This window comes from Alternaria ethzedia (assembly GCF_023757985.1).
Source record: "Alternaria ethzedia strain BMP 0044 chromosome Unknown scaffold_14, whole genome shotgun sequence".
Taxonomy (NCBI): Eukaryota; Fungi; Ascomycota; class Dothideomycetes; order Pleosporales; family Pleosporaceae; genus Alternaria; species Alternaria ethzedia.
The window spans coordinates 574,494-601,131 of NW_026056207.1; the positions used below are offsets into that span (position 1 = coordinate 574,494).

Below are 26,638 nucleotides of genomic sequence, written 5' to 3' on the forward strand. Positions count from 1 at the left end.
GCAAGCTTGTTCCAATCTGATCACATAATGGAGAGACGCTGTGCACCTACAGCGACCGTCGTTTTCGAGCAATTGCTGCAAGTCACTTCACACTGCACAAACTAGTTCAATATCGACAAAACTATCTGCACGATCCTCCTTCATAGACTCGTCAATAGCGGGAACAAGAACGGTAAAGTGCATACAAACATCAAGGCCGCACTTGATGGCGCATCTCGATATGTCACTTCAAGGACTGAGCAAAGTTGACATCGCCTGCATTGAAGCGGTTAGAGGATACCTCCCAGATCGCGTCGCGAGCAACGATGAACTGACAACTTCTGGACATGAGAGCGAGAACCCCTTACGACGCTTGTTCGATGACGAAAACATCTTCACTGAGGGTGGCGTAGGCTTTCTCGAAGGGAGAGAAACAGTCTTGAGACTGAAGTTCCGAATTCTGCAACTCGTTGCCGATCTGTTCCCTGAGAGCGAGATCGAAGAGTCTTCACTCCAAGTGCTTGGTATGGGCTCTTTCAATATCGTCGTAGCTGTCACATTACAAGACAATGCGCAACGACGTGACTCCGGGGTCGACTTTAGCGCTAGAGTGTCAAGGTTTCTTGGCATACCTCCACGAATCCGTAGGTTTGCTTTGAGAATCCCAAGGGACAAGAAGGGAGACATGGATGGTCCTCCTGTGAGCGACGTTGCTGGCGACATTGTTACTCAACGTGTTATCAGCTCCTGCCTAGTGCTACCCATACCCAAGATTGAGAAGTACGATCTTGGTTCGAACAATGCCTTGGGACGGCCATTTACCCTGCAGACCTTACTACCTGGTAAGAACTTACATGCATTGTGGCTAGAGCTAAATCCGCAACAGAAAGCATCGGCCATTCAGCAGATTACGCGAACAGTGGAGAAGATTGCAGCCGTCACGACGCCCGCGGCTGGGTTCATCTCCTTGAGTAATTTGACCTCAGAAAGCCCAGCTATAGCATTAGATCAAATCCCCGTTCCGACGGACAAAGAAGCGAAGTTACGACCACACTTCGCTCAGCCCGGCCAGCTCCCAGCGCCATCTCAAACACCCTCTAAGTATCTGATTGATCATTGCCAGCGCTGGCAGAAGTACGAAGAAGAGATTGGACGTGCTAGTCGAAACAAAAACCTGTGGCAAATCACGATCGCCGTTGCGAAAGCTCTAGATCGGCGCGGATGGCTGGGGCAGCGCTTCCATCTTACGCATGGCGACTTGTTTCCCCGCAATATACTCGCTAAGATCACAGGCCCAGAGACTGTGGAGATCACAGGTATCATAGACTGGGATATGGCTTGCTTCGCACCCAAGTTTGTGGCCCTCCGGCCCCCGTTCTGGGCGTGGGCAGGTCACTCGATGGACGAGAGAGACGAAGACTTGGCAACATACGAGCCGCCTGAGGGAAGATTCATGACTTTGAAGCAGGTTTTTATGAGCGCAGCGTCAGAAGAGTTCATCATATTTGGTCTTTCGCGCGAGAGTGCCATCGCGAGAAAGCTGTTTAGGGTTGTCAATAGTGGGTTGCTGGGCGATCGTCGGCATCTGGCGCTTCAGCTGGCAGAAGAATGGAATGGCTTGTATCCGGAGGATAAGATTGGTGATCTTGAAGCAGAGTGGAATTAAGGGAAGTTCACTTCGTTGTGCATATAATTCCCCCCGCGAAGCAAACAAACGTATGTTGTTCTTACTTCCTACCTACACGCGTGCAAGATTCGATGCAAAGGCCAATGAATGATCTCGAAGAACTTCGCAACTACTAAAAACACGTACTGGTTACTGAAGTTGAGATCCCTCATCTCAGGGTGATGTAGCAGTGATGGCCCTTGGGAGCAATCAAGAAGTTGTTGTCCATCTCCATCATCTCATCGCTCATGGAGTCGGAGATTCTGGCGCCGCGACAATGTCGGAAGAAGAGAGCAGCTCCTAAGCGGAGCTCCATGTACGCCAGATGTATGCCGATACACACCCTCGAGCCAGCTCCAAAGGGCATGTATGACGCCTTCTGATGTGCTGACATCATGCTCTTGTCCAAAAAGCGAAGACCGTCGAAATTGTGGGGATTGGGAAAGGCGGAAGGATCGCGATGGTTTGTGTAAGCCTGGGTGCTGACCACAGTATCGGCGGGGACGTGATGGCCGCCTATGACAGTGCCCTGTTTCGGTACAACCCGAGGTAACGCACCAGGAGCAGCGCCATAAAGCCTCAAAGTCTCTGCGATGACGCTGTTCAATAGAGGCGCAGTCTCGAGCTCTTCCTTCGTAAGCTCCTCGCTGAGTTCTCCAATCTCGCTCTCGAGTCGAGACTGCAGATCGGGCTGCTTGAGAACCGCCCAGACGAGATACGTGAGCGTCACCGCGGTAGTGTCCGATCCGGCCACAATGAAGCCGGCCGCTTCCTCCCTGATGTGTTTGTTCGAAAGCGCGGCAGTCTTACTGTCTTCCCCAGCAGCTATCATTTGATTGAAGAGATTCTTGGCATTGCCACCCTCACTGCGCATCTTCTGTATCGCCCGCTCGCCGTGTTCGTTTAGAACATCATCGATCGAGTAGAGAAACTTTATCCGTTCGATGGGGAGGTAACTGAGAAGTTTCCAGATGGTAGTTCCAATTTCAGACCGAATGATACCGCAGATAAGCGCAGCCTGAATAGCATCGATGTATGGTGTTTGCTACCTCTGTTATTAGAAAATGCATACAAAGCAAGACTGAAGAAGGCTGAGTTGCATACCTTACCCATCTCAAGCATTTCGGAGCTCTCTCCAAAGCTGAGGTGAGCGATTACATCATTCGCCATGAGCGTCCACCATTTGAGGACATCGGCTCCTTGCGATGAACCCATTGCGTCGTGTCGAATTCTCTGGACAGCTAGGTTTGCTTTCGTCCTGATCTCTACGTCCCAGTTGCTGCTCAAGCTGGTGTTGCTGAAGGGTCGGGCAAACAGCCTTCTTCTTGCGGCGTGGGCATGTGGATCGCGCATCGGGAATATACCGGGTGTATCAGTTGGAAGGAGAGACGAGTAGAAGTCCGACTTCAGGTATCCCGCACCGATCTTGTGTATCTGACTGACACCGGCTATATCTGATACGGCTGTCTCGTTTGGCGATATTCGTACGACGCCGCCATAGCGCTGGTGAAGATTGTCCACGTAGAAAATTCGTTTGCCTGAAACCGTCTGGTAACGAAGGACGAGATTGGTATACTTGGTGTACCATGGCCCTGGCAGCTTTGACAGTGGACCTGTAAGTCCTTTCCACACAATCTTTGCATTGTTAGCTTGACGTAAAGCAGCTTGTTATGACTCTTTTACCTTGATGATGTAGGCCAGTACCACCAAGAGAGCGGCTAAAACGCCCCGCTGAAGTGGCATGTTGATGAAGTTCGAGTGAGCTCGCAGTTCCCGCCGGTATTGATCTTGGTCGAGTAGAGAACTGGTTTTGTGATCCAACTTGCAATATGTTCTCTCAAATCTCTAGCTGCGTGGGCCCTTTACATATTGCCAGCACTTGCGGAATGTGGAGGCTAAAGCCGTGAACGGCCCTTCATTTTTCGCGGTGGTTGTTAGATTCAATGGTGACGCGCATCCTGGAGGGTACTTCGTGGGCCGCCTTGGAAGTAGCACAACTGGCAGACGCTCGCATCCGCACCATGAGAGACTTGATGCATTCGCTCAAAGCTGCCGGTCAAAAGCATGGATGATAGCGACCGAGCAGTGGGTCTGAACGCATTTGGGGACACACCATCAGACGCGACCAGTCAGGAGGCTTGGAGGGCATACGAGTACAAATACACGCAATTGGTCAGTCGAAGCCGATTGATGAGGGGGTATTGCATAGGAGTGGGCGGAGCGGTGTATTTGATTCTCCGCCTCCACCTACGAATGGGTCGGATGTGTTGTTGCCCCGAATGAGGCCTTGTGCACCCTAGAACGAGCCTCGTTTCGAGTCGGCCGAACTGCGCTGGGTAACGGTGTTACTCTAGAGATTGATCACGGGGCCTACGGACGCCACGGCCGCCGCCGTAGCTCGTAAGTCGCTCGTACATTCCAGGATTAGCTCCCAGGCTAGACTTTATGAAGATTAGCGTGCGGGCCGCGAGCGGGGAAGGTGATGACGTAAGGAGGCTCAACAATGTCGCCAAAATCTATTCTCGCCATCTCCAGCTTGCACATAACTACTCAATATCGCTAGCGAACTAATGGAACAGGCTGACTTCCCGAAGAACACATCGCGAGGGTTCGCGAGCTTGCCATTAGAGCTGTTCCTCAACGTTCTCGATCAACTTGTGGGTACCCACAACGGCCAGCATCCTGTAGCGTATGCACCGTCAAACATCATCACCAAGACGTTGTGCGCACTCACTCTGGTGTCGCGCAACACTTATCTTATAGCAACACAGTATCTTTACTCACATTGTCTGTATCTGGACAGTTGCACGACCTATGCGCGATTTCGCAGAACACTCGGACTAAACCTGGGGCATCACCCACAAGCTCTCAACTATGGAGAAGCCGGGCGAAACGAAGAACTGTTCGCGGAAGCCCAGGCACTCCGCCATATAACATCCATATTCATCTCACCAACCGAGGTGCGCAGGCTGATCGAAGGCAACTACACACCTTTGGTGCGACTACCACAAATAATAGACCTTTGCCATCTGATCGGGAAATCACTCAAGAGACTGGCTCTAGACCTCTCTCCAATTTATGCACCACCAAGTGAGGTTGAGCAAATCAGGCCGCATATTACCGAGAACAGGGTCTTTTCACACATGTTGCACCTCGAAGAGCTCATTGTCAGCTACGATGTGGTCAACTACTTTCGACATCCACCGCCCAATCTCAAACGGCTTGCCATCACTACTCAAGAGATGTCGGATCTAGAAATAGCGTTCTGTCTCAAGACCCCATCCTTGCAAACGCTTGTGATGATGCGACCCGTCAATCTAGCAGCGAAAGACATCGACACGATATTCAGATCATACGACGGGAAAAGCCTGGACGTCGTTTTGGTCGATGTGAACTCGAACCATCGGACACCAAACAAGACCCGGAACTGGACACATCAAGATACAGTACGTATCTGGGAAGCTGATGTACCGGTCAGCTTTTACGGCGATGAGGACGACATCATTTTGTGCGATGCCTGGATATGGAATCACGGAGTAGGTGGTACCCTATGGAGTCAAGACAAGCGGCGGATGGCATCATGGGAAGAGATTGAGAAGCGTCCGGCCGGACCAGTACACACCATTGTTGATTTGTAGCTTCGAGGTTATTGCACACATCGGGACATCACGGCTTCAGCAGCACCAAGGTGGCATCAACATCGGTTTCGCATTTCTTGTGCGAAGCAGCTCTCGAATCGACCATCCATCCGCATGCTTAACCCCCTCGCAATGAGGAGTTACACATGTCTTTCCGGTCCAGGGATATTGTCTCCCCAGGTTACACCCTCTTGTACCAGCAAGCTCCCCGGAAACTTATCTTTCAGTGTACCTCGCCCGACTATATCGTCTGCTTCTCTTTCCAACTCTTCTATATCCCATGTAGCATGCACATAGCTGCCCTTCAGCTTATCTGCTCTTCCTCCGCCTAGCCAGACCGAGAACATGCCCGCTAGCTCCGAGTTATCAAACGCAAAGGGCTTGAACATATCGCTTGTCCTCTCCGTCCTCACAACCCCAGGATCTAGCGAGAAAGCCTTCATATCTGGGTATTCGGTATTGAGGAACTCGATGAGCCGGCGATCGGTTTGTTTCGCAATGCCATAGGAAGAGAGACCGGGGGTCACGACGGTACCCGCACCCGAGGTGATGGAGATGAATGTTCCGGTCGGTGCCGGACCAAATGTGCGGATGTATTGGTGGGCGGGAAGATGTGTGCTGCGGAAGTTCGTTGTCATATCGGCCCACCACTCGTCGTTGTCGTCGGTCTCATCTATCCTGCTGAGATGTGCGGTACCGACGTTTGCGATGACTACATCGAGTTGACCGAACTCCTCTCTTATCGCATCAAAGAGTCTGGCGACTTCGGCCGATTTTGTGGTGTCGCAAGCCATGGCCAGGACCCGTGTTGTGGGGTTGAGTCGCTTCAGCCTGACGATGACGGGCTCGAGATCGTCTTCATTGCGACTGCTGATGGCGATACCGGCGGCTCCCGCCTTTGCCCACGAGGAAGCGATTGCCCGGCCGATCTCCTCCGAAGCTTCGGTAACGAGGACGTATTTGCCGGCGCCTGTCTGTTGTACTTCTTCAAGAGCGGGATATGGTTGGCGATAGTATGTGCTAGTGAATTGGCACATCTTCGTGAGCATATCTGGGTCAATGTGCTGGGCGATCATGGCGACGACGAGAAACTGTGTGGTATCTCCCTGCGGATGTGGTGGATGACTTCCTGATATCATCATTACATCCCCCAGAGACGGCTCCTCGCGGAATTAGCGTGCTATCAGCATCCGCCCGACGCGATACCACTTCAGAAGGCTTCTACACTCCCTGTGGTGTTGAGGCAACAACAACCGGTCACCAGCACCTCGGCAACATCCTTCGCGTGCTCGACCCACGGACGAGTATACCCAAAAGATAATGTCGATGATGGTTATATGCAATCTAAAGTTCTTTCACATTCCTAACATCTCTTTCACAGCAACGTCCTGCATGTGCTGCTTTGATAAAGGTGTAAGGCTATACGACCAAGCCAGTCATAAACTTCCCACAACCTACTCCAGGATGAATAGGCAGGTCTAGGACTACCCAGCAGATGACGTGCCGGAACCAGACACCAGTCTTTAGGCATCTTGGAAGCAGATGTCTAAGTATAGAGTGCTTCTAGGGAGAAAGTGTACAAGAGCATCTCGCTACTATCCGCGGCGGCCTATAAATAGGCCGCTAACATGCAGGCTGGAGGGCCCACAACACGGCTAAGACACCGATAACAGGGTGGTTGGAGGCTGATCTATCCAAAATGTGGTCCAGACATTCGCCTTACGGTGTTGTGAACCAATGCGAAGCGATCAGACAGGTTGGCGCTCTCGCGTGTGAGCATTTGGGGGCCAAAAGTGCGGCCAGATTTTACCGGCGGAATTCTGCCGGTCACTTCTCAACATGGAATGCAGCGCGAACCTCGGAACAGCACGTGTGAACTTCTGTGTATAATGGCGATGATTGTTCGATTGACAAGCATTAATTTGGCATCTAATGCGGTGTTTGTGGATATCGCCGAGGTAACCACGCATCCTCTTTCGTTCGCCACCCACATTATCCCATAGTACTACGATAGCGCAGAGCGAAACAAGCTACTCACAACTTCCGCAACATCGACAATCTAGACAAGAAGGTACTCTCATAAATAACAGAAGTCGTGAGTATGACATACCATCGCGTATTTGCAGTAACGACACACGTCTTCTCTACCAAACCTACGCAACAACCACCTCCTGCGCCCCAACATCCATCTTCGCGCCCTCCCCTTTCCTCGTCTCCTCCTGACCCCTCTTCCACTCATCCGCCCTCCCATAACTCTCCCTATACCCCCCCAAAATCGCCTCTTCAACCGTAATCTCCCCCCACCTCACCCCCTCCCCCTCCCCCCTACAATTCGGCAAACAACCCACCACATACTCCGGATTCCCGCTAAAAAACACCGGAATACTATACCTCTCCCTTCCACTCACATTGATAACACGATGCAGATTACTCACATACCGGTCGTTACTCCACCGCATCATCAGATTGCCTAGGTTGATGACGAAAGCACCAGGGGTGGGTGTTACATCGAGCCATTCCTTCGTGGCGTGGTCGTAGACTTGCAGTCCGGAGACGGTGTCTTGCAGGAGTATGGTTATGCAGCCGAAATCTGTGTGCGCGCCTATGCCGCGGGTGAGGTGCGTGGGGCTCGAGCGGGGTTGGGGCGGGTAGTGCAGGAGGCGCATTGTTGCTACTGCGCCTGTGGCGAAGGCGTCGAAGTAGGTTTCTTCTAAATCGAGTGTCAAGGCGAGGACTTTTAAGATGTCTTTTGCGAGGGAGACGACGCGGGCGTAGTATTCCAAGGATGTTTCTTTGAAGTCTTGGACATTGGGTAGGGAGGCGGCGGACGGCCACGTGTTGGGTCCGGAGTTGAGCGCCTTGTTGAGGAAGTAGGGGTGCGTTTTGGGGATCTCGTCGCCGATGTAGAATCCTTCTTTTAGTTCGGGCGTGGTGCCGGCTTCGAGGATTTGCGATTTGAGGAGCTCGTAGCCGCGGTTCCAGGTGTTGGTTGTGTCTAGATGGAAATGAGGATGAGCTGATGTGCCAAGAAGATATTGCTTAATGGTATGGCTGAACGTACCCTTGTTTACTTTATTCTTCTCCTCCAGTGGTAGGTCGAAGAACCTTTTGTTCCAGTCCATCATCCTGTTTTGCAGCTCGATTGGCACGTTATGACCTGTGATCTGGAAGAACCCATTATGCAGGCAACAGTTTCGCACTTCGTCTACGAGCTGTTTCTTGGATGCTGGGTCGTTTTGGTAGAACTCTAGGCCTTGTAAGCAAGGTTTCGACTGCTAAGGCTGTTCAGCGGGTCAACGTACTTGAGAAGTCTAGGATGGGAGGCGCTTGACCGGCGTTTGGCATGGTGGGCTTTCTCGGCCAAGTTCAGTGGGGTATCAAGTTAGAGAGGGTGATTGAAGTGACCAAGTGGTTGGAATGTGCTGATATTTAGGTATCTGGTCACGTTGGGTGTGGTTTCTAAAAAGCAGCAGCGAGCTATGGAGACGTGTCGCCTGCAATTATACCACGATTGATCGTTACTTCCGCTTTCCGTCATTATCATATCCCAGTATGTCGGTTACCCCTCAAAAGTGTTGCGCTATCGATAACAGCGGTTATGTTGTCGAAGATGGGGCAAGTGGGATTGCGAAGCCCTTCACCCCACTCTTGCTGTGAGCTTGTGATTGGCCACGCGACACATCATCTACGCTATGCATCATGCATAACAAGAGGTATTCTGCCAAGATCAAGATGTGCTATTGAGTGCAGACTGACATATCGCGTGGCTTCTTCAACCACCACTATACTGTATCGCAGCCCTTAGTCATGCGAGTCGATAGCCCCGTCATCCTCGTCCCGCACATCGTCGAGCTCAAGGTCTTGTTGAGCCAATGTGTATATGCCTGCATCTCGATCCCCAATGTCCATGCTTGCATCGGTGTCATCGCTTTCGTCCCTCGCGTATGCGGTGGCAAGCCTCTGATCGTAATGCAGCTTCTGCCATGCATCGACAATAGACCTGGCTTCCTCTTTGTCTCCATCACGACGAATACCGTCTCTGAGCAGAGCAAACATTCTCCTCGCGATCATATACTCCGGTTCGTAGGCATATCGCTTCCACTCGACACTCACCGCTTCCTCCCACGAGCTCTTCAATCGCCGGTAATCAGCATCTTTTGGCTCATCTGCAGCTATCATCTCATCGTACTCGTGACCACCCGATATCCATAGCCAGAACGGCGCACGATAAGCGACGAACTTGGGGCAAAAGTATGCGAACTGAGCATCCCAGTCCAGCAGTCCGGTGAGTGAGAGCGATGAATCATCTTCAATCTCTACGAGCATGTTTCGTGGATAGAGGTCGAGATGGCAGAAGTAGAAACGGTCGGTATCCGGAATAAAGCCCATGTTGTGAAGGGATTTGGTGATGATATCGAAACAATCCCATATAACCTCATCGCGGTCCTCCTGATCTTGCTCCAGTCTTTGCCATCGACGACTCTGGTGTAGCAAGAATTTACGGGTAGTCATAGCCTCAGCGGGGCGGTCCACAGGTCCTGCAAATGCTGATACCGGGCCCCGACTAGTTCTGAAGGCACAAATCTCCGGGATGACTTCGCCGCGAGAAAGTAGTAGAACTCTTAGTCGGGCAATGATACCTGCCTTGGGTCCCTGAATCTTATGCAATCTCTTCATGACACGAACAACAATGTGCATCGTGCTTATCTTCTGTTTGATCGAAAATCCGAGCCATATCTTGTTAAGATTCTGGCCGGGAAGACGGTGCTGGATGGTATAGGTACGCTACAAAGGATTACGCGTGTGTTCATCGAGATGTATGACCTGAGGCACGATGTTGCCGAATTTTGCGAATTTTATACGCGCGAACTTCAGAGTAGCCACATCATACCTCATATCCAAATCGTCGCTTGAAGGCTCCCTTCGTGCGCTCCTCAGTATGTAGTGCTTCGGCTCGTAAGCCTTGATGTGAGCTTCATTATTGGGTAGGAGCGAACGTATCCATGGAATAGTGAAAGCGCGAGGAGGTAGATGCGTGACGGTGATCGCGGTGATGCGATTGTAAGTCCCGCCGCGCAGGCGCTCGACTTGAAAGCTTGATCTTGGGAATTGAGCGGCGCAAAGCTCCATAACTCTTGTACTGAAGATTTCGAAGGGCTCTTGACCATGTTCCATAGTAGATGTTTGAGATACGCTGGAGGAATCTTCATCTTCAAGGTCGTCGTTACGCCCTTCGTGCTGAGCCGTATTGACGAGGTATCGGCGTATGTCTGAAGCTTTGAATCTGGAATTTGGCATGGAAGCTGTAGGGGTTTGCGCCTTATGGAACGATGTGGGAATGTGTGCGTGCAACTATGAGTAGCGAATCACCTTTTCCAGGCTGATAAGTTGACTTTCGTGCGACATTGCGACTTTTACAAGGTAATATTTGCAGGTGTTTGCAGGGTACGTGCAAACGCTCGCACCAGAAGCTCCATAGGAAGCGGGCCGAAGAGCCCAGACGCTCGATATGAGAGCGAAGGAAGAGAAGGCACATTATTTCAAAAGTGATTGCAATTCACGAATCCCAGAGAACAAGGAAGCTGTTACAAGAAAAGATTCTTGAATACGCCGCCGTTGCCAGACGTCACCGGAACATGCTGATACGCGACTGCCCCAGATGTTAGCTATGGGAACCCATTGTCGATGTGTCTGCGCATGATTAAACGACCTTGAGTATGGGAGCAAGGATATGGTAGAGAGGGACAGCAATGCGACGCGATGAGAGTAGACTCAAAGGAATGCTGGGTGCTGAGATGCGAGAGATGACGGAATGTCTTCCGTCATCGACTCTTGTCGGATTGGCCAACGGAAGCTCCACCTTCCGTCGGCCGCCCCACCATCGCATTAGTGTTGCTTGGTCATGCTCGACATAAGCAGCGCATTCTCCGCCAAGCCTCAGGTTAAGACGCGCCGGATTGTTAAACCTTTACCAACCAAGCAAGCTCACGATGGCACCCACACCAGACCGCCCCGAAGCCTCCCTCGAACATTCTCGTCCCCCTAGTCGCGTTTTGCATAAAGCGCCCCCGCCCGACCCATGAAGACGCTTTCCTCCCTCTTCATCGCCCTCATCGCAATTGCACTTGCAGTATACAACAACGAGTACATGCTCTCGAGACTTACACAGTCACTGAGACACGTCACATCCCTAGCGAAGACTACGAAGCCCTTCTACAACGCCACCGAAGATATGTCGACCATGTTCCGCGGACTGCCCGTCATCCCCGACGAGAAGTTCACTACCGATGCGCCCCGCAAGATCGCAAAGTCCTTCCTTGCTGTTGAGCAGTCCGAAGGCGCGGGAGCGAAAGTGAGGAGGAGTGTTGGCACCCCCAAACTCCGCAACTTCTCTCCCTTCCTCATGCTCGACCACTTTGCCATTCCACCAGGCGCAGGCTTCCCTGACCACCCACACCGAGGTACGTGATGAGCACGACGGAGTACTTAGGATCTACATACTGACTTTTTATTGCAGGCCAAGAAACCATCACATACCTCCTTTCCGGCGCCGTCGACCACGAAGACTTCGCCGGAAACAAGGGTACCATCGAGCAGGGCGACCTGCAATTCATGACCGCCGGTCGCGGCATCGTCCACGCCGAGATGCCGCGCCAAAACGAGGACGGCGCGCCCAACGTCGGAATGCAACTCTGGGTCGATCTGCCCAAGGAGCTGAAGTCATGCGAACCCCGCTACCGAGACCTACGAGCGAAGGAGATCCCCGAGACAACCGCGGACGACGGCAAGGTGCACGTCAAGGTCATCAGCGGACAAGCGTACGGCACCGAGAGTCTGAAAGAACTGGCATACACACCCGTCTGGCTGCTCGACTTCACAGTCCAGCCCGGCGGCAAGGTCAAGCAGCCCCTACCAAAGGGCTGGAATGCCTTCGCATACCTCCTCAACGGCACCACTATCTTCTCTTCCGACGGCGTATCGCGGCCCATCGAACAATACCACAACGTTGTTTTCGAGAGCAACGGTGACAGCATCGAAGCATCTGTAGAGGAGGGTGCTGAGAAGCCATCACGGTTCATTCTCGTCGCTGGTCTGCCGCTCGATCAGCCCATCGTACAATACGGACCTTTTGTCGTTACGTCACGAGACGAGGTCATGCAGGCAATGATGGACTACCAAAGCCGTTCGAACGGTTTCGAGAGGGCGAACAACTGGGAAAGTGAGATTGGAAAGAGCATGGTACATTAAGTTGCTTAATGCTGGTAACGATTTCTCTTTCAACCCCTTCTTCTGTATATATCAAATCACGATACCTTCATTCCTATTCTCACAGCGTTTTCCACTACCCTATTTGCCGTCTCATTCCCTTTTTCTACGAACATCCATTCTACTATCAGTTGCCCAGGCACAACATCACGCTCAGCAAACGTTGTCTCATGATACGTCTCGTGCGTTCTACGATTGTCTTGCTAGTTGTCTCACAGACCTACAAATATCCCACCAAATGCACGATTCATCTGTTGCCTCTACAAGATCTAACAGACCTCAACCACCATCAATCTTTACCCAGGGCCGTCAAATTTACGATTCAATGGCAAATTCATCCACCACTCAAGCTTCAACAAGCTCAACGCTATGTTCGATGTGTCCGCAGCCCGGCACGATAGTTTGCCCTGAGTGCGACTGTAGCCGATACTGTTCGGAAGCTTGTCAAGAGGATGACGGGCCAACTCACAAGCTTCTGTGCGAATCGTATGAGGACTTCCACCAGAGCTTGGCTCCCTCTTTAGAACACTTTCGCGCAATATTCTTCTCAGAGGATGGACCGGGGCCTGTCTTTGTATGGCTACGCATCGAAGACTGCAATCAGCCTGATCAGGCGATGATCATCCACTGCAACAGCGTGCCATTTCCACCACGGTCCCAGGTCCACGGATCGCCACAGTCAACAGGCAGTAACGACGAAAACCGGGTTCTCCAACGTCCCCACGAACCAATCAGCCAAGTCGGATTTCTCGCTGCCGACACAAACGGTGAGACAAAATTCGCAGGGAGGCCAAATGGTAGCGTTGGAAGCATTGATCCAGAGCTAGTGGATGGCTACAAAGGACCATTGCTATTCTGCGGTCTGCGATACCACCTCGACATGATATCCTTCCGGCACATAATCGACGATCTGCGCTCGTATTGGTACGATGCCAGGATCGATGCCGAGAGGCGGATACAAGGCCCCATCAAGGGCGTTCGTGTAAATTGCCTCGGCGACACTGTCATCAGTAAGCGACCAAAATACGAACCGATTAATACACTCCACAACACCTTCTTCGACACTGATCGTATCTTTGAGATCCCTGTAAGTGACAAGATCGGCATCCCGTTAGAGGTACACCTAATCGAGCCTGCTGTACCGTGGAGGAATCGTCGTCTTTATGGCGACACGATTATCCCGTACTCACTCAGTTTCGACGCGCGGATACTCAACCCGGCGCAGTGGCGGATGCTGACAGGCTCGATTATGATCATCCGCAAAGACCTCAAGCCGCTTCATTGCGCCCACATAGACGCACTACGCGAGTACTGTGTACGCGAAAGCTTCAGTTCCGCACAACTATCCAATCTACCCGGGGGACCTCATGGTCCTAATCAAGACTTGACTCCATTTATCGACATCGTTCAGCAAGCAAGTTCACAGCAGTTGCTGTCCCGTGCGTCGAAACAGGGCTTTGCAGACTTCTATCTCAACTTCATGCAAAACGGTGGACACGCGAAGTATGGATATATCACTTCTCCTTACATAGTCTAGGGACCTGGGTTAGATAGCTAGATAGTGTAGGTATTGACTATATTAGTCATGACGCATACTTGATGAAACAAATTTGACTTTACAGTCTACGAATCCGCAATCTATTTTGTCCGCACGTGCGCACCCATATACCGTTCTCTGACTGGACTCAAAGACTGACACACCCACTCGAGCTATCTTCCACAAAGATACCACCGTAGATTTGTCCTTCACCGCGGAGAGGAATGTGCTCTTGATACCCATCATACACCACCGTCTCAGTCTCCGTAGGCTTCTTCGCAATACCAATCTGCAACTGCCCACCACCAGCATTGCTATTAGGCGTCGCCTCCGTAACCGCCTTCAACGGTTCATCACCCGAAGAGTAATAAACCTTGATCGTACTAATTATCTCGTCAGCGCCCTTATCCCCACCCAAACCTCATCGCACGAAAAAGAAAAAAAGCCACTTACTCCCCAACATAATCCAACTGCACCCCAAAATTCTGCCACTCCCCCCTCACTATCCTCGTCTGAAACACAAACTCATTCTTCGCATTCTGCACCTTCCACATCTCCCTCTCTTTCTTCGTATCCACGCCCGTCCCGCCATCACCGACCAACACAACACCACCCACAACCATGAATTGGTTACCGCTGTAATCACCCTTCTCATGCCACACGTTCATATACTCATGGCTCAGATTAAGCGGCCTGTGTTCATCCTGCCGGATACTCCAGTGGAACGTCACGACACCGTTATCCGAGGCATCAGCCCCGGCGTCGTTAAGATCATCTTTGAACAAGAGACCTGCGCGGCGGAACCCCGTTTGCAGGTTTTCGCCTGCGCGGAAGAGGGAGCCGGAGTCGATTGTTACTTCGAGTGGTTTGTGCAGGAGCGGGTTGTCGAAGCGCGATGGAGGTGTGGTCTTGGGGAAGAGGATAATGGATGACCAGGTGCGGTTTTCGCCTTTTACGTAGTCGGGGTTGTAGGGGGTGGAGCCGGTGGCTGTGTCGAAGGATGGGAGGGTTAGGTTCTTGGTGATGCGGCCGTCGAAGATTAGGGGGCATTTGATGTTACTTTCCGGGGCGTGAGTGTGGGGATAGAGAGGAGGGAGAGGTGGTACGGGTGCGGGTGCGGGTGCATGTGAAGGTGGAGGCGGAGGTGCAGGTAGATGCAATGGGGTTGCGAGGGCGACGCCCAGGAAGGGGAGGAGGTGGAGAAGCTGCATTTTGGACTGAGATTCCCAAGATACTGCCAATGCTCACGATGCACATTAGTATATTTTATATGTATCATGGCATATACGCGCTAGTGAGCCCTATGCATATTGGCTAATTAAGCAGAGCGGCAGAACACTATGGGCGAAGTTCTAGTGCAATCACATTTACCGGAACACCATTCGCACCAGGCCGACGGACCTGGACGCCGGATTCTTTCGCATCCTGCGACAAACATCCCACTTCTCAAATACACGGGTTGTACTTCTAGACGCGATCTAGAAGCTTCATGGCGCTATGAACGCATTAGAGCACTAGACCGCATACGGTGAAGAGACATCCCCATACTTCCATCGCCCTTCTTCTTCCATCCACTTCATCCAAAACCGCTCGAAACCCTCCCTACAGGCTTTTCGAAGTAAGACGTCATTGTGCATCTCGAAAGCCTCGTCGAACTTAGAGGCTAGGTTCCACGGCTCCTTGCTGTCTAGAATCTTTTGAACTGGCCCACTACCGATGGAGTATAGATATGCCATCAGAGCCGCAATGTGAGCAACAAACAATGGCTTCTTGTCTTTCCTCGCGACGTAAACACTACCCAGGCTGGCCGACCACTCAGAAGGGTTGAGTTGAGCGAAGCCGAAATTCCAAGCATGGTTCAAGCCTTTGTAACCGCCGCTCCGATTTCTCCATGGCAGCGCTGGGGGTATAGTGCGAGCGAAAAGACTGATACCTAGTTTGGACGCGATCCACATGAGGAGATTCTCGTCCTTTTCGTAGAAGCTGTCGGTGACTTTGCAAGCCTCGAGTGATGGACGATCACTGACCAGTCGATCACCGATGCAGTTGATGCGCACACCAGGGATGTAGCCTTTTCTTTTGTCTCCTCCAAGTTGGCGGAGTGATTTGTCGTACTCCATGTGCATCATGTCGACGATATGCCGGAAACTGGTCATATCTAGATGTGCGCGATGGCCGACGAAGAGTATGTTGCCTTTGCAGCATTGCAGTAGCTCGGGCGCAAGATTCCCCATGCTCTTGTTTCGGACGCCAGTCAATCATAGTTGATCCGGTAAAGCTGGGCAGGCTTCAAGGCAGCCAAGCATGTGGATAGTATCGTGCGAGCGTTTCAAAACGCAGTTGTAGGATGAGTTCCCACAGCTAACGAGTCCCTTGCTCTGGTCATCTGGCATTAGATAGTATTGCAGAGCAAAGCCCTCATCGCCGGACTGAGGCGTCATCCTCACCCATACCCATTCGGGCGCGGTCTTTCTGGCGTTGAAGAAGATGGCCTTGAACAGTCCGGGTTCAGGAGGGATCTGTGTCTTGTAATTTCGATAAGCCCTGCAGAGTAGCTGATGAACGGATTTGTCGTCCTGCAGACACTCTGTCGAGCAATAGTAGCTGCATTTGCATGTCGTACACATGCATGTAGCTTTACGGTGGCACATGCAGCAGAGGCGAGCAGGTGGTCTCGGGACTTCATTCATGACGACGTTGTTAGTCAGGTATCAATATGGTGTAAGATTAAAATAAGAAAGAAGGATGAAAGGCTAGGAATGCTAGAACAACCGTATGCATCTGATCTGAGAACGAGAGGGAAATGGCGCGAAAGTGCACCAAGCACCCACCAAGTGCTTTGACAATGGAAGCTTTCCCATGGAAGCAGCTCGATTTTAGCGAGACATTACAATCAATCTGCAGAGGTGAAAGTATTGAAGCCGTGCCAGGTAGTGCAGACAGCCCTGTGCATATGATCATAGCCGGTAGAGATTAGTCATCTTTCTCTTCACTTTTCCGGGTTGGGGTTGTTGCTCATTGACGCCCCAGAATTTGAGGAAGGTGATCGGTTTCCAGGTCCACTGCGCTTCGTCGTTCAAAGCATTGTCCAGGATCCACGTGATGACGGCGGTGAATGCGACAACCCCGATGGCGCTGACCCAATAGACCCAGAATTCACTTCGGTTCTGAGACCGCGCATGAGATGTTAGAAACTGTTCACTAACAATATGTTCATGGTGTTCTTACCGGTGCGTAGTTGTCTTGCATACTGAACAAGCTGCTCGTATATGCCAGGGGAATGAACAACAGGGCGAGAAGGTTGAGTCGCTTGACGCGTTTGGCCTCTTCCAAGTTCTGGCGGTTACCTGCGATCGATGCCAGTCCGGTCATAGCCTGGATTAGATTATCGGCGCGTTCTTTGAGGATCTTGAGACGGAAGTAGACGTATTGGAAGTCCTTCTCGCAGTCTTTCCACGTGTGCGAATGCAACCTGACGGACTTGTTGATCTGCCCATCTAGCGAATAGTCGAGACTGAGTAATGCATCTTCGAGATCGTCGCGATAGTTGCCGCACCGTCGCGAGATAGTCTGCAAGCTTTTCCATTGACCTTGTTCCTCAACCCAAGCAGTAGTAAGTCGAAGCTCCAGCGAAGGTAGCATTGCTTTGATGTAGTCGACAAGCTGAAGGTAGTGCGCGGCGACTATCTTCTTTAGGAAGATTGCTGATGTACTGGGCGTGGCCCATTCGTCTTCGGAAAACAGATCAGAATGTTGCTGATAGTAGTGGAGGAGGTCGTGCAGCATCGACTTATGCGGATGTTTGGTCTTGGTATGTATCTGATGATGAGGGACGGGTGGAATGAAGTCAACGTAACCTTCCTGAAAGGGTGCGTTCTCAAGTACGTCGCCTTTTTCGATTTCACGAAGCGTGTTGTCATCGGGATTGACTTCTTTGGGCGGAGGGTGTAGGTCAACCAGCTGGGGATCACACAATATAACCACTGCATGAGTCAGCTAAGATCACTCGGACTGCTCCTTGCTGATCTCGTCTTCCGAGCCGGTGTCGAGCTTCTGAAGCAGCGAGATATCTTCGAGAGTGATTCTAGGATCAAGTGTGTGAAGATCACGTACCATCCCAACCGCCATTCACGGTCTTGCGAGACCACCACCCGACTTTACGCCGTAGTATCCCGATTGTGCTGTTCTCCTTCTGACGGGATGCTGTCATGCCTACGTGCCGTCTCGTTCGCTTACAGAAGAAGTAACGATTCTCAAGTGCCCTGTTGAAGTGACGTAACTCGCAATACTGGAGCTGAAAAGCCTGCTGTGGGTCTAGCAAGCTGGGCTGGGGCAATGCATCGCTCACTGGTGTAAAGTCGTTACTCCAGACGCATGTCCTCTCTTGCCGCTGGAAGAATGAAGGATCCATGAAGAAGTGACCGCCAACGGCTGCGATAAAATCAGGTGCCAACCCCTCCATGATGTAAATGCGTCGTCGGTTGTGGTCGTGCCTCGCGGACTGAAAGTGCTTGCAAAGATCATTCGCGCCTCTGAAATCAGTCGTTGTGAAACCAGATGCTCCAGTAGCAGGAGCGTCCAAGAGCGCGACGAACACGTTGCCGTCTTTCAACGGCTCCTCCTTGTTGTTCGGATCGGCCTTTTTCAGGCCAGGATTAGATTCGCTCAAGGCCTCTATGTATCGGCGATAGGGGCCTGTTCAAGATTAACGACACCTGCAAATGGCACTTGGACTAGATATCATCTACCGTCAGCACACAGCCACGATCCAACTGATGGCTTTTCGTCTTTTAGCATGTTTGGGCTTGGAGTGACCGTCCTTGAAGTTGCAGCAACGGAGGTTTTAGCAGCTGTTGGAGCCTCGGCGATAGTCGCCATCTCGACCGCGTTGACGCCGTTGTTGGCCATCAATGGAGATGTGCGTAGCGTGCCCGACATCAGGGCCCTGGAAATATATTGGCTCTTGAGCAGCTGGCGAGAAACGCGTAGATGCTAAGGGTTCGAAACGCGTCGTCGTGAATAAGACGGGATGAAGGAAGCGAGCCTTCGATTTTCCGAAGGGGCCGCGGCTCTGCATCGAGGCGGAGCTTTGTCTGCATCAATTGGGGGCCAGAATTGCGCCACGTCATCCGTGCATTCACAAAGTTCCGCTTGTGGACGCATGCTCAGGTCTTGTGTCTGTATCGCAGGCACATTGAGGCTGTGAAACGCGGCCGGTGAGTATTGGTAGGCGGGGAAAACCTGAGGCAGCCTGGGCAGTTCGCGTCGCTCGCCGCTGCGCATCTCCAGGCGTCATCGAAGTCTCTTCTCGATACCTACGCATAGCTGAAGTTATGACAACATTTCTGCAGCGACGCTGTGGCTTGTCGCAGTTAATTACGCAGTCGAGGCAGCACCTAGGACTAGACTAGGGTGGAATTGGAGAGGCTGGGGCAGGTCACGTGAGAGATTAGCGCGTCAATCTTGCTCGCTGTTCCCCGAACGCGTTCACTGCGAGTTGCCACGGCGAGAAGTCTACACATTTTGTCGCAATTTCATCCCCACTCCACCACCGCAGCTTGAGAGTACCGTAAGCATAGACCTACGTATGCATCGATGATTTGCACAGTCACGAGTTGGAGCGCAGGCTTCACCTTATCTTACCCCGCATGCATGCATGTGGCACGACCTGGAGCATGATGTCGACTCTGGCTCGTTTGAGGCGACCGCCGTGATCCCACATGTCTCGCACTACTCTCTAGCCGCTTATACTTAGAGAGTCTTTCAGCCTTGCATCACGGAAAAAAATCGTAGTCGTGCCTGACCATCTGGGCACAGTACGACGAGTGCGCAAACATGAGGCTCCTCAACACGTATACCCTGACGCTCACGACGTTCATTGGTGAAACACCTGAGTACGTTATCCTCTCACACCGGTGGGAAGACGAGGAAATTCTCTTCGAGGATGTGATGAAGGTCCCTATCAGCGACATCAGCAACCCAGCCCGAGCCAAACGTGGATTTCCTAAATTGCAGGGGACCTGCGCACGCGCGCTTAAGGACGGATTCGGTTGGATCTGGATAGACAATTGCTGCATCGACAAATCCAGCTCTGCGGAGCTTCAAGAGGCGATCAACTCAATGTTTCGGTGGTACCAAGAGGCTCAGTTTTGTTACGCTTATCTGAGTGACGTTCCCAACGGACAGGCTGGATTGGATGTAGCATTCAAAGAGAGCTTGTGGTTTACCCGCGGTTGGACCTTACAGGAACTACTGGCACCGTGTAGCGTCGAATTTTACGCAGCCGACTGGACGTTTATCGGCTCTAAAGCATCGCGAGCCGAAGAAATCGCAACTATCACTGGGATCGCCCTTGCTGCTCTTCAGAATGTCTGGGTAGTTCAGAAGGACAGATATCTCGCTGCAGAGAAAATGTCATGGGCTGCGCATCGACGGGTCACTAAGTCCGAAGACATGGCTTATTGTCTGCTCGGTCTCTTCGATGCGAATATGCCATTACTTTACGGCGAAGGGGGACGTCGGGCATTTCGCAGGTTACAGCAAGTAGTCTTTGAGAGCGAACCCGACTATACGCTGTTCCTCTTCGCTACTCACGATAATACTGATGCGGATGGCCCTGGTGTGCCAGAGCATGCACCATTGCTCGCGTACTCAGCCAGGCAGTTCTGTAGGAGAACTCCATGTAAGGAGTGTGCGAAAGAGCCAACGTGCCTTCCTGATTACATCGAATATTCTCGGATGGGCAGCGTCGTTGACGCACAGTGGAACGCACTCAACGACCCCTCCCTGAAGTTGGTCAAAAGCGGTGTGCAGTTGAAGGTGCCTCAGACTGGATACAAACCGGGCCTCCAGTATCTTCCATTGATCACCAACCGCTATTCAAGGAAGCCAAGTGGAAAAAAGGACGAATTGGTCGCACTTTTGCCTTTGACCCTGACAGGATACAAATTCCACCTCTTTGGGATCGTTCTCGAGCTGCTTCCGACATCCAATTACGCTCGCCTTAACACAGCCCCTATTATGGTAGATATGAGGAGCCTTAATAGTGATGCCTTTGATCCCAAAGCTCTTATAGTATCCGACGTTTTCCTCTCTCCAGTCGAGCACATGGGTCCCGACCGGGCGCTTGCCTGTTTCGAGTTCCACAGTTCTTCATTCATGGTATCATCTTGGGATAGCAATTACGTTCATGTCCCGAACGAATGGAAACCTGAAAGCATCTTCACAATGGCCAGCACCGCGTCCCACGGCTTTGGTTTGATGATAAGGACGTCCAGTAGCTCTTCAAGAGTCTCTCCCGTAATTATACTGGGCGATTCCATAAAGAATATTCGACTGCTAGGCGTGGAAGTGCAAGGCGATGATGGCTCAACGTCGCGATTGGAATCAGAAGGGAGCAGCCTTGCAGATCGCATAACAATCCCTCTGGAATCAGCACAGGCTTGTATCCACGTTACTCTTCGCCGTTTATGCACCACATTAACCGGCCACATCCTTGATCAAGTCGATGTGCGTTTCCGAATAGATATGGAATACGTTGCAGACGATATGCACGGTATCGAACCTGGAAAGATGAACAAGGAGACGAAAGATAATGATGCGGACGAACTAGACTGAGACTGCATTCTACACACTTCTCTTTCGACTCAGATTGCTACGCATGCCATGTCGCACCGAGGCCGAGCCTGGCCTACATCCATGCCAGCGCCAAATCTCGAGCCAACGCACTAAGCTATATCTACGGATTCACTTCATTATCGCTTTCTTTACCACGCAACGAAAGGTAGCCCGATGTTGGCATCACGCCACAAAGACAGCCTCTCAGGGATCTTCTACCAAGACCAAAGCAAGAATGTGCGTATCAGTATCATTGGAGAATATCACCTGGTCCGTCAGTGTGGTGCTGGAGCGTGACGTCAAAGACTGATGTGTGCATCGGGCAGAGAAGGCGCTTTTCAGTCCATGACATACTGCACATGCTGCATACTGAACGGTGCGATCTTTCTACGCTTGCAAGATATTTCGTCATTCCATGCAGGCAATCTGATAGCGTTAAGCTCCATTCCAGGCGTTGATGGTCGCTTAGTTGAGTGTCGCGAACTTTGCGCGATCAGTCCAGCGGGTGCCTGGGCACCCCAAACAACGAAAATGTCAATCGGTTTGCCGACTACTACGTTATGATAAAACTATGCAAAGTAGACCAGCTTGCGTTGATGTAGGCTCTAGGGTGCTCAGCCTTTTGCTTGGATGAGGTGCAGATGCCTGCTGCATTGGTAGTGGTGGTGGCCCCGTGGAGCCCACGTCATCGGCTTTGCCCCGCTTTCGCCCCGTCATGTCCCCAAGTCACCTTCCAGCACGACACCGCGCGACACCAGCCGACACTAATACGCCCTCGTGCAAACAATTGCACTTCGAATCCGCAAACACACCAGTTCGGTCGTCAATTCGTCATAATCGCTGCTGTCGAAGATGCGCATGCAAGCACCCGTGGAAACGACCTTCTGAGTAAAAGGAACACGTCGCTGGCGCAATGTCTGAGACCAAATTATGTAAGAGGTGTCGAGAAGTTTTCCATGAAGGACCAGGAGAAGATCAAGACCAAGATCTCCAAAGACATCATAATAACAGCGAATCATTCTTCCAAGCAGTAGAACAAGGTTGTCACATATGCAATTGGACTTGGAGAGCTTATACTTGGTCCGGACGGTCTGGGCGACGCGCTTTCACGCCTCTTGGATATACAATGTACTATTGGAAGCCCTCCCTGGAAGCCTCAGGCGGTATACCTCCAGACCCGTTGAAGCTTGTTATCTTGGTTTACACTACAAAGGACACCTCTCAACGCGCGTTGACGTTTTTCTTACTGGATTCGAATGTCACAGGTAATATCCCTACGCGTTATAAGTATCGCAGCTGATAAGCTCAGAACGCCAGCCAAGCGCCATCCGTACTGAACTACATCCTGCGATAAAATCACAGGAAACGTTTTCTCTAATTCGGAAATGGATTGAGGAATGCTGTTCAGAGCATGCCGAATGCCCACCGCAAACAGGATGTAGGACGTTGCCGTCCAGGCTCATTTGCGTCCGGCCCATTGGTACAAGCCGCGAAGTGATGGCGAATGTATGTCGCGGCGATTCATTGCCTGCAGGAACACCATACCTTACTCTTTCCCACTGTTGGGGTAACGTCAAGTTTCTCACAACTACCTGCGCGAATCTGCTTTCGTTCGAGACATCGCTGCCTGTGAACAAGCTTTCCAAGACATTCCAGGACGCCCTATACGCGACAGTGACTCTAGGCTTCCAGTACGTCTGGATCGATTCACTCTGCATTGTGCAAGATGATCCTGAAGATTGGGAGCGAGAATCGCTTCGAATGCATGATGTGTACAGGAACGCTAGCTGTAATATCTCTGCTTCTGGTTTCTCCGATGGACAAACAGGGTTTATGCTGCCCCAGCGTTGTAATCGAAATGTCCCCGTGCTTGTCACTAGCAAGACAGGAAAGCAGCATTATGTCATCCGTGATAACCCCTGGGAGGAGATGAAGAAAGGCCCCATCTTTTCTCGAGCCTGGACGTTACAAGAGCAATTACTTGTAAGCGCTTCTGTTATCACACATAAGTACCATTCACTAATCGGTAGGCTACCCGTACCGTTCACTTTAATGATGATCAAGTGTACTGGCAGTGCAAGACAACGGCTGCAAACGAGGTCTGGCCTAACGGTTGGCTAAACAACTTGTTGGATCACAATTTTCGAACCATGACCAACAGCACCTGGCGGTTCAGCCTCAACCGTTTTCGTAGCGGTAACGTTGGTGTCAACTTTATCAATCTATCTAAATGAACTAACACACTACAGACTTCGCTTTACAATAGCTGGTTTGACATCGTTGGAGACTATACACGCCGCCATCTTACGTATGCTGCAGACCGCATCCCTGCCTTTGCCGGTATCACGAAAGAGTACACGAAACATGCCAAAGACCAGTACGTATGTGGTTTGTGGGACGGATACCTTCATCGGGGAATACTGTGGGGAGTAGCCCGAGATGGTTACAGTGTATCGCAGGACTCTACCACAGTCACAGTCTTGCCGAGTTTACCAAGTTGGTCATGGATAGGACTGGGTAAGCCCGTTCTCTGGACCCACTTCGCACGCATGGAAGCAGAGCATATATGTGACGTCGAACATTTCGATTACGAGGAAAGATCTCGACTACGACTTCGCGGCACTCCAATGCGATGCCCCAGCACGTTCAAAACCATTCGGATCATGATCGATACGAATGATCAGTACTACTGGGGCTCGGGACCAGACCGAGGCGGCTTCACTTTCAACTTTTTTCCTGATCAATGGTCCTTTCCGACCCCAAAGGAAGATAGCGTTGACAACGTCCAAGCCTCTGTCTCACGAAGGTTCGATCTTAGCAAGGAAAGAGAAGCAAGAAATTGGATAGAAAGCACTATCATCATGCCGATAATTTGTTCTGCCAGGCCAACATACCCTGGATGCACACGAGCTGGTCTCGTAGGGTGCCTTCTCTTACACGAGTTACCTGGGGACAAGCGTGGGGTCTACAGGCGGGTAGGGGTTGCAGAAGCTTTCAGAGATCTTGACTATAACGTGACCACTGAGATGCTCAAAACCCAGTTTTTGGCTTTGCCAAGAATTCTTGACCCCAAACTCTTCGAAGAGGTAGATGATCGCGGAAATTGTACGGTTACGGTTTTGTAGTGAGCTAGAGTTTTCAGAATTGTATTGAGAAGAACTCGTACTGCGCCAAGGGAACTCTCGGAAAGGCTATAGACCTGCGAAGAAGAAATGGGTATAATAAAGCAGCCGAATCTGTCAACTCCCCTCTACCGGTGTCCACCGAAAGCGTAATCACAAGATGTGTAGACTGTGAACGAAAGGGAACCCTCTACCGATGCGCCACGATAATCGACGAAAAGAGCACGTCACCCCAGATGGGCGCAAAAATATCGAATCATCCCGACCTGAAGCGACGACGCTGTTTGAGCACGCGCCCAGGTCATCCTCATTCCGCAGAACCAACTCGATCACTATGTACCCTCATGAGATGATCTACCATCTTGTCCTTGCGCGGAAAGGCTCTTCCACCCTCCCGCTTGCTCCTGTCGCATCTATCGATCGGGCACCAAAAGCGCGCATTGCGCACGTCGTGCTTGGAGGCGTGGTGCCTGCGCAACTCGTGGCTTCGACCGAAGGTTGCGCCGTTGCAGGGTGCGACATTGCAGATGTGCCTACAATTTCGTGCTAGGGATAACCTTGGCGTGATACCATCCATCAGTTGTCCGCTCATGAACGCATCGAGGTCAAGCGGTTGTGGGAGTTGCGCAACATGGGACGTGGTAGTGGGGTAATCGGGGAGCTCGTATGGTATGATATTTTGAAACGGGTCGAAGGCTATGCTTTGTTAGTCAAACTACGACGTGCATGATTCTATGCAGTACTCACTTAAGCTGGAAGCGGGGAAGATGTCTTGAGGAGCGAGCCCAGCGGAAGGGCCACCTGGTAAAGCAAAGGCCGGGTCGATTTGGTCGTTGAAGTACCATGAAAGGTCAGAGTTGGAATTGTAGTCGACCATAACCGCGATGGTGTGTGAAATACTGGGTCTAAGGTATTCGCGATAATGGGCACTAGTCCTTTGTATGATCGATGCGGCTGAGGTGGGGCAACGTTGAGCTGTGCCCTACGACGTCATACTATAGAAGGGCGTCAACATCAAGGCTGTGCACAACATGTTGCAGGATTGGGAATTCAGGTATGAGATCTGTCGTAAGCGGGGGATAAGGTTCTCCGACAGCACCCTGCTCACGTGTGCGCTACAGGATGCGCCTTTGCAATGCAAGGTAGCTCGTTGTAAAGGAAACGACGACACGGCGAAGGTCAAAAGCTGTCACATTGCAAACGTAGTCTCGTTCATGAGTATCCTCGGTGCGCCAAAAACGGTCCTGCAATTCCGACGTCAATTCAGGCTACGCGACTATGAGAACCTCCGATTCACAGATCCGGTACATAGGATTCAGAGTGCAGGTCTCTCATGCGATTCCTGTTATAAGGAAATATCTTGAGATCCTTCTTTTCCCTGAAGACTGCTTTCGTACCAGCTAGTAACCGATCGTTCTCTATGTATGGGTCTTGGGGATTGTCGCGGCCGTATATCGATATCAGGCCGGTTGATTCTCTCCACGACGAGGCCAGAGTGAACTTGGCTATTTCATTCGGGTAGATATTTTTCCTCGTTGGGGCTTCATCGTACAACTGTGTTCACCTCGTAAGTAAACGAGTTTCAAGCACGTTTCGATGCAAAGGACCATGGAACAGGAGCGCGTACAGCGGTATTGACACCAGCCCCTCCGCCAGTGCCAGAAGCTTCAGCGTTAGCACCGACTACCAGTCGATGTGGTCGGTTTGACGAAAGTACCACGGTGATCTTCTCGGTGTGTGCATTTTGTATCCAAATACAGTTCGGAACCATAGTGCGGAGAATGCCCTCACTATCGAGCGCAGTAGACGAGCG

The 26,638-nt window shown here is 51.4% G+C and overlaps 9 protein-coding genes across 9 annotated transcripts; 3 read left to right on the top strand and 6 right to left on the bottom strand.

Annotated features, from left to right (window-relative positions):
* Positions 1–220: 220 nt before the first annotated feature.
* On the top strand, positions 221–1,645 carry J4E87_006324 (uncharacterized protein; the record flags this gene model as incomplete). Its single annotated transcript, XM_049377929.1, has 1 exon — positions 221–1,645. The coding sequence occupies one exon, from the start codon at positions 221–223 to the stop codon at positions 1,643–1,645; it is 1,425 nt and encodes a 474-aa protein (XP_049232496.1).
* A 169-nt stretch (positions 1,646–1,814) lies between these two features.
* On the bottom strand, positions 1,815–2,758 carry J4E87_006325 (uncharacterized protein; the record flags this gene model as incomplete). The annotated part of the gene is made up of 2 exons (XM_049377930.1): positions 1,815–2,690; positions 2,750–2,758. 2 exons carry the CDS (start codon positions 2,756–2,758, stop codon positions 1,815–1,817), a joined length of 885 nt encoding a protein of 294 aa, XP_049232497.1.
* A 1,457-nt stretch (positions 2,759–4,215) lies between these two features.
* J4E87_006326 (uncharacterized protein) lies at positions 4,216–5,283 on the top strand (the record flags this gene model as incomplete). Its single annotated transcript, XM_049377931.1, has 1 exon — positions 4,216–5,283. One exon carries the CDS (start codon positions 4,216–4,218, stop codon positions 5,281–5,283), a length of 1,068 nt encoding a protein of 355 aa, XP_049232498.1.
* Positions 5,284–5,423: 140 nt separating this feature from the next.
* On the bottom strand, positions 5,424–6,359 carry J4E87_006327 (uncharacterized protein; the record flags this gene model as incomplete). Its single annotated transcript, XM_049377932.1, has 1 exon — positions 5,424–6,359. One exon carries the CDS (start codon positions 6,357–6,359, stop codon positions 5,424–5,426), a length of 936 nt encoding a protein of 311 aa, XP_049232499.1.
* Positions 6,360–7,436: 1,077 nt separating this feature from the next.
* J4E87_006328 (uncharacterized protein) lies at positions 7,437–8,628 on the bottom strand (the record flags this gene model as incomplete). The annotated part of the gene is made up of 4 exons (XM_049377933.1): positions 7,437–7,608; positions 7,723–8,278; positions 8,345–8,530; positions 8,586–8,628. The coding sequence occupies 4 exons, from the start codon at positions 8,626–8,628 to the stop codon at positions 7,437–7,439; spliced, it is 957 nt and encodes a 318-aa protein (XP_049232500.1).
* Positions 8,629–9,084: 456 nt separating this feature from the next.
* J4E87_006329 (uncharacterized protein) lies at positions 9,085–10,288 on the bottom strand (the record flags this gene model as incomplete). The annotated part of the gene is made up of 3 exons (XM_049377934.1): positions 9,085–10,068; positions 10,175–10,256; positions 10,281–10,288. The coding sequence occupies 3 exons, from the start codon at positions 10,286–10,288 to the stop codon at positions 9,085–9,087; spliced, it is 1,074 nt and encodes a 357-aa protein (XP_049232501.1).
* Positions 10,289–11,362: 1,074 nt separating this feature from the next.
* Positions 11,363–14,086, top strand: J4E87_006330 (uncharacterized protein; the record flags this gene model as incomplete). The annotated part of the gene is made up of 3 exons (XM_049377935.1): positions 11,363–11,744; positions 11,801–12,522; positions 13,055–14,086. 3 exons carry the CDS (start codon positions 11,363–11,365, stop codon positions 14,084–14,086), a joined length of 2,136 nt encoding a protein of 711 aa, XP_049232502.1.
* A 449-nt stretch (positions 14,087–14,535) lies between these two features.
* J4E87_006331 (uncharacterized protein) lies at positions 14,536–16,717 on the bottom strand (the record flags this gene model as incomplete). Its single annotated transcript, XM_049377936.1, has 5 exons — positions 14,536–15,291; positions 15,475–15,487; positions 15,614–16,323; positions 16,453–16,630; positions 16,710–16,717. 5 exons carry the CDS (start codon positions 16,715–16,717, stop codon positions 14,536–14,538), a joined length of 1,665 nt encoding a protein of 554 aa, XP_049232503.1.
* A 326-nt stretch (positions 16,718–17,043) lies between these two features.
* Positions 17,044–18,214, bottom strand: J4E87_006332 (uncharacterized protein; the record flags this gene model as incomplete). The annotated part of the gene is made up of 3 exons (XM_049377937.1): positions 17,044–17,253; positions 17,315–18,046; positions 18,209–18,214. The coding sequence occupies 3 exons, from the start codon at positions 18,212–18,214 to the stop codon at positions 17,044–17,046; spliced, it is 948 nt and encodes a 315-aa protein (XP_049232504.1).
* Between the last annotated feature and the right edge of the window lie 8,424 nt (positions 18,215–26,638).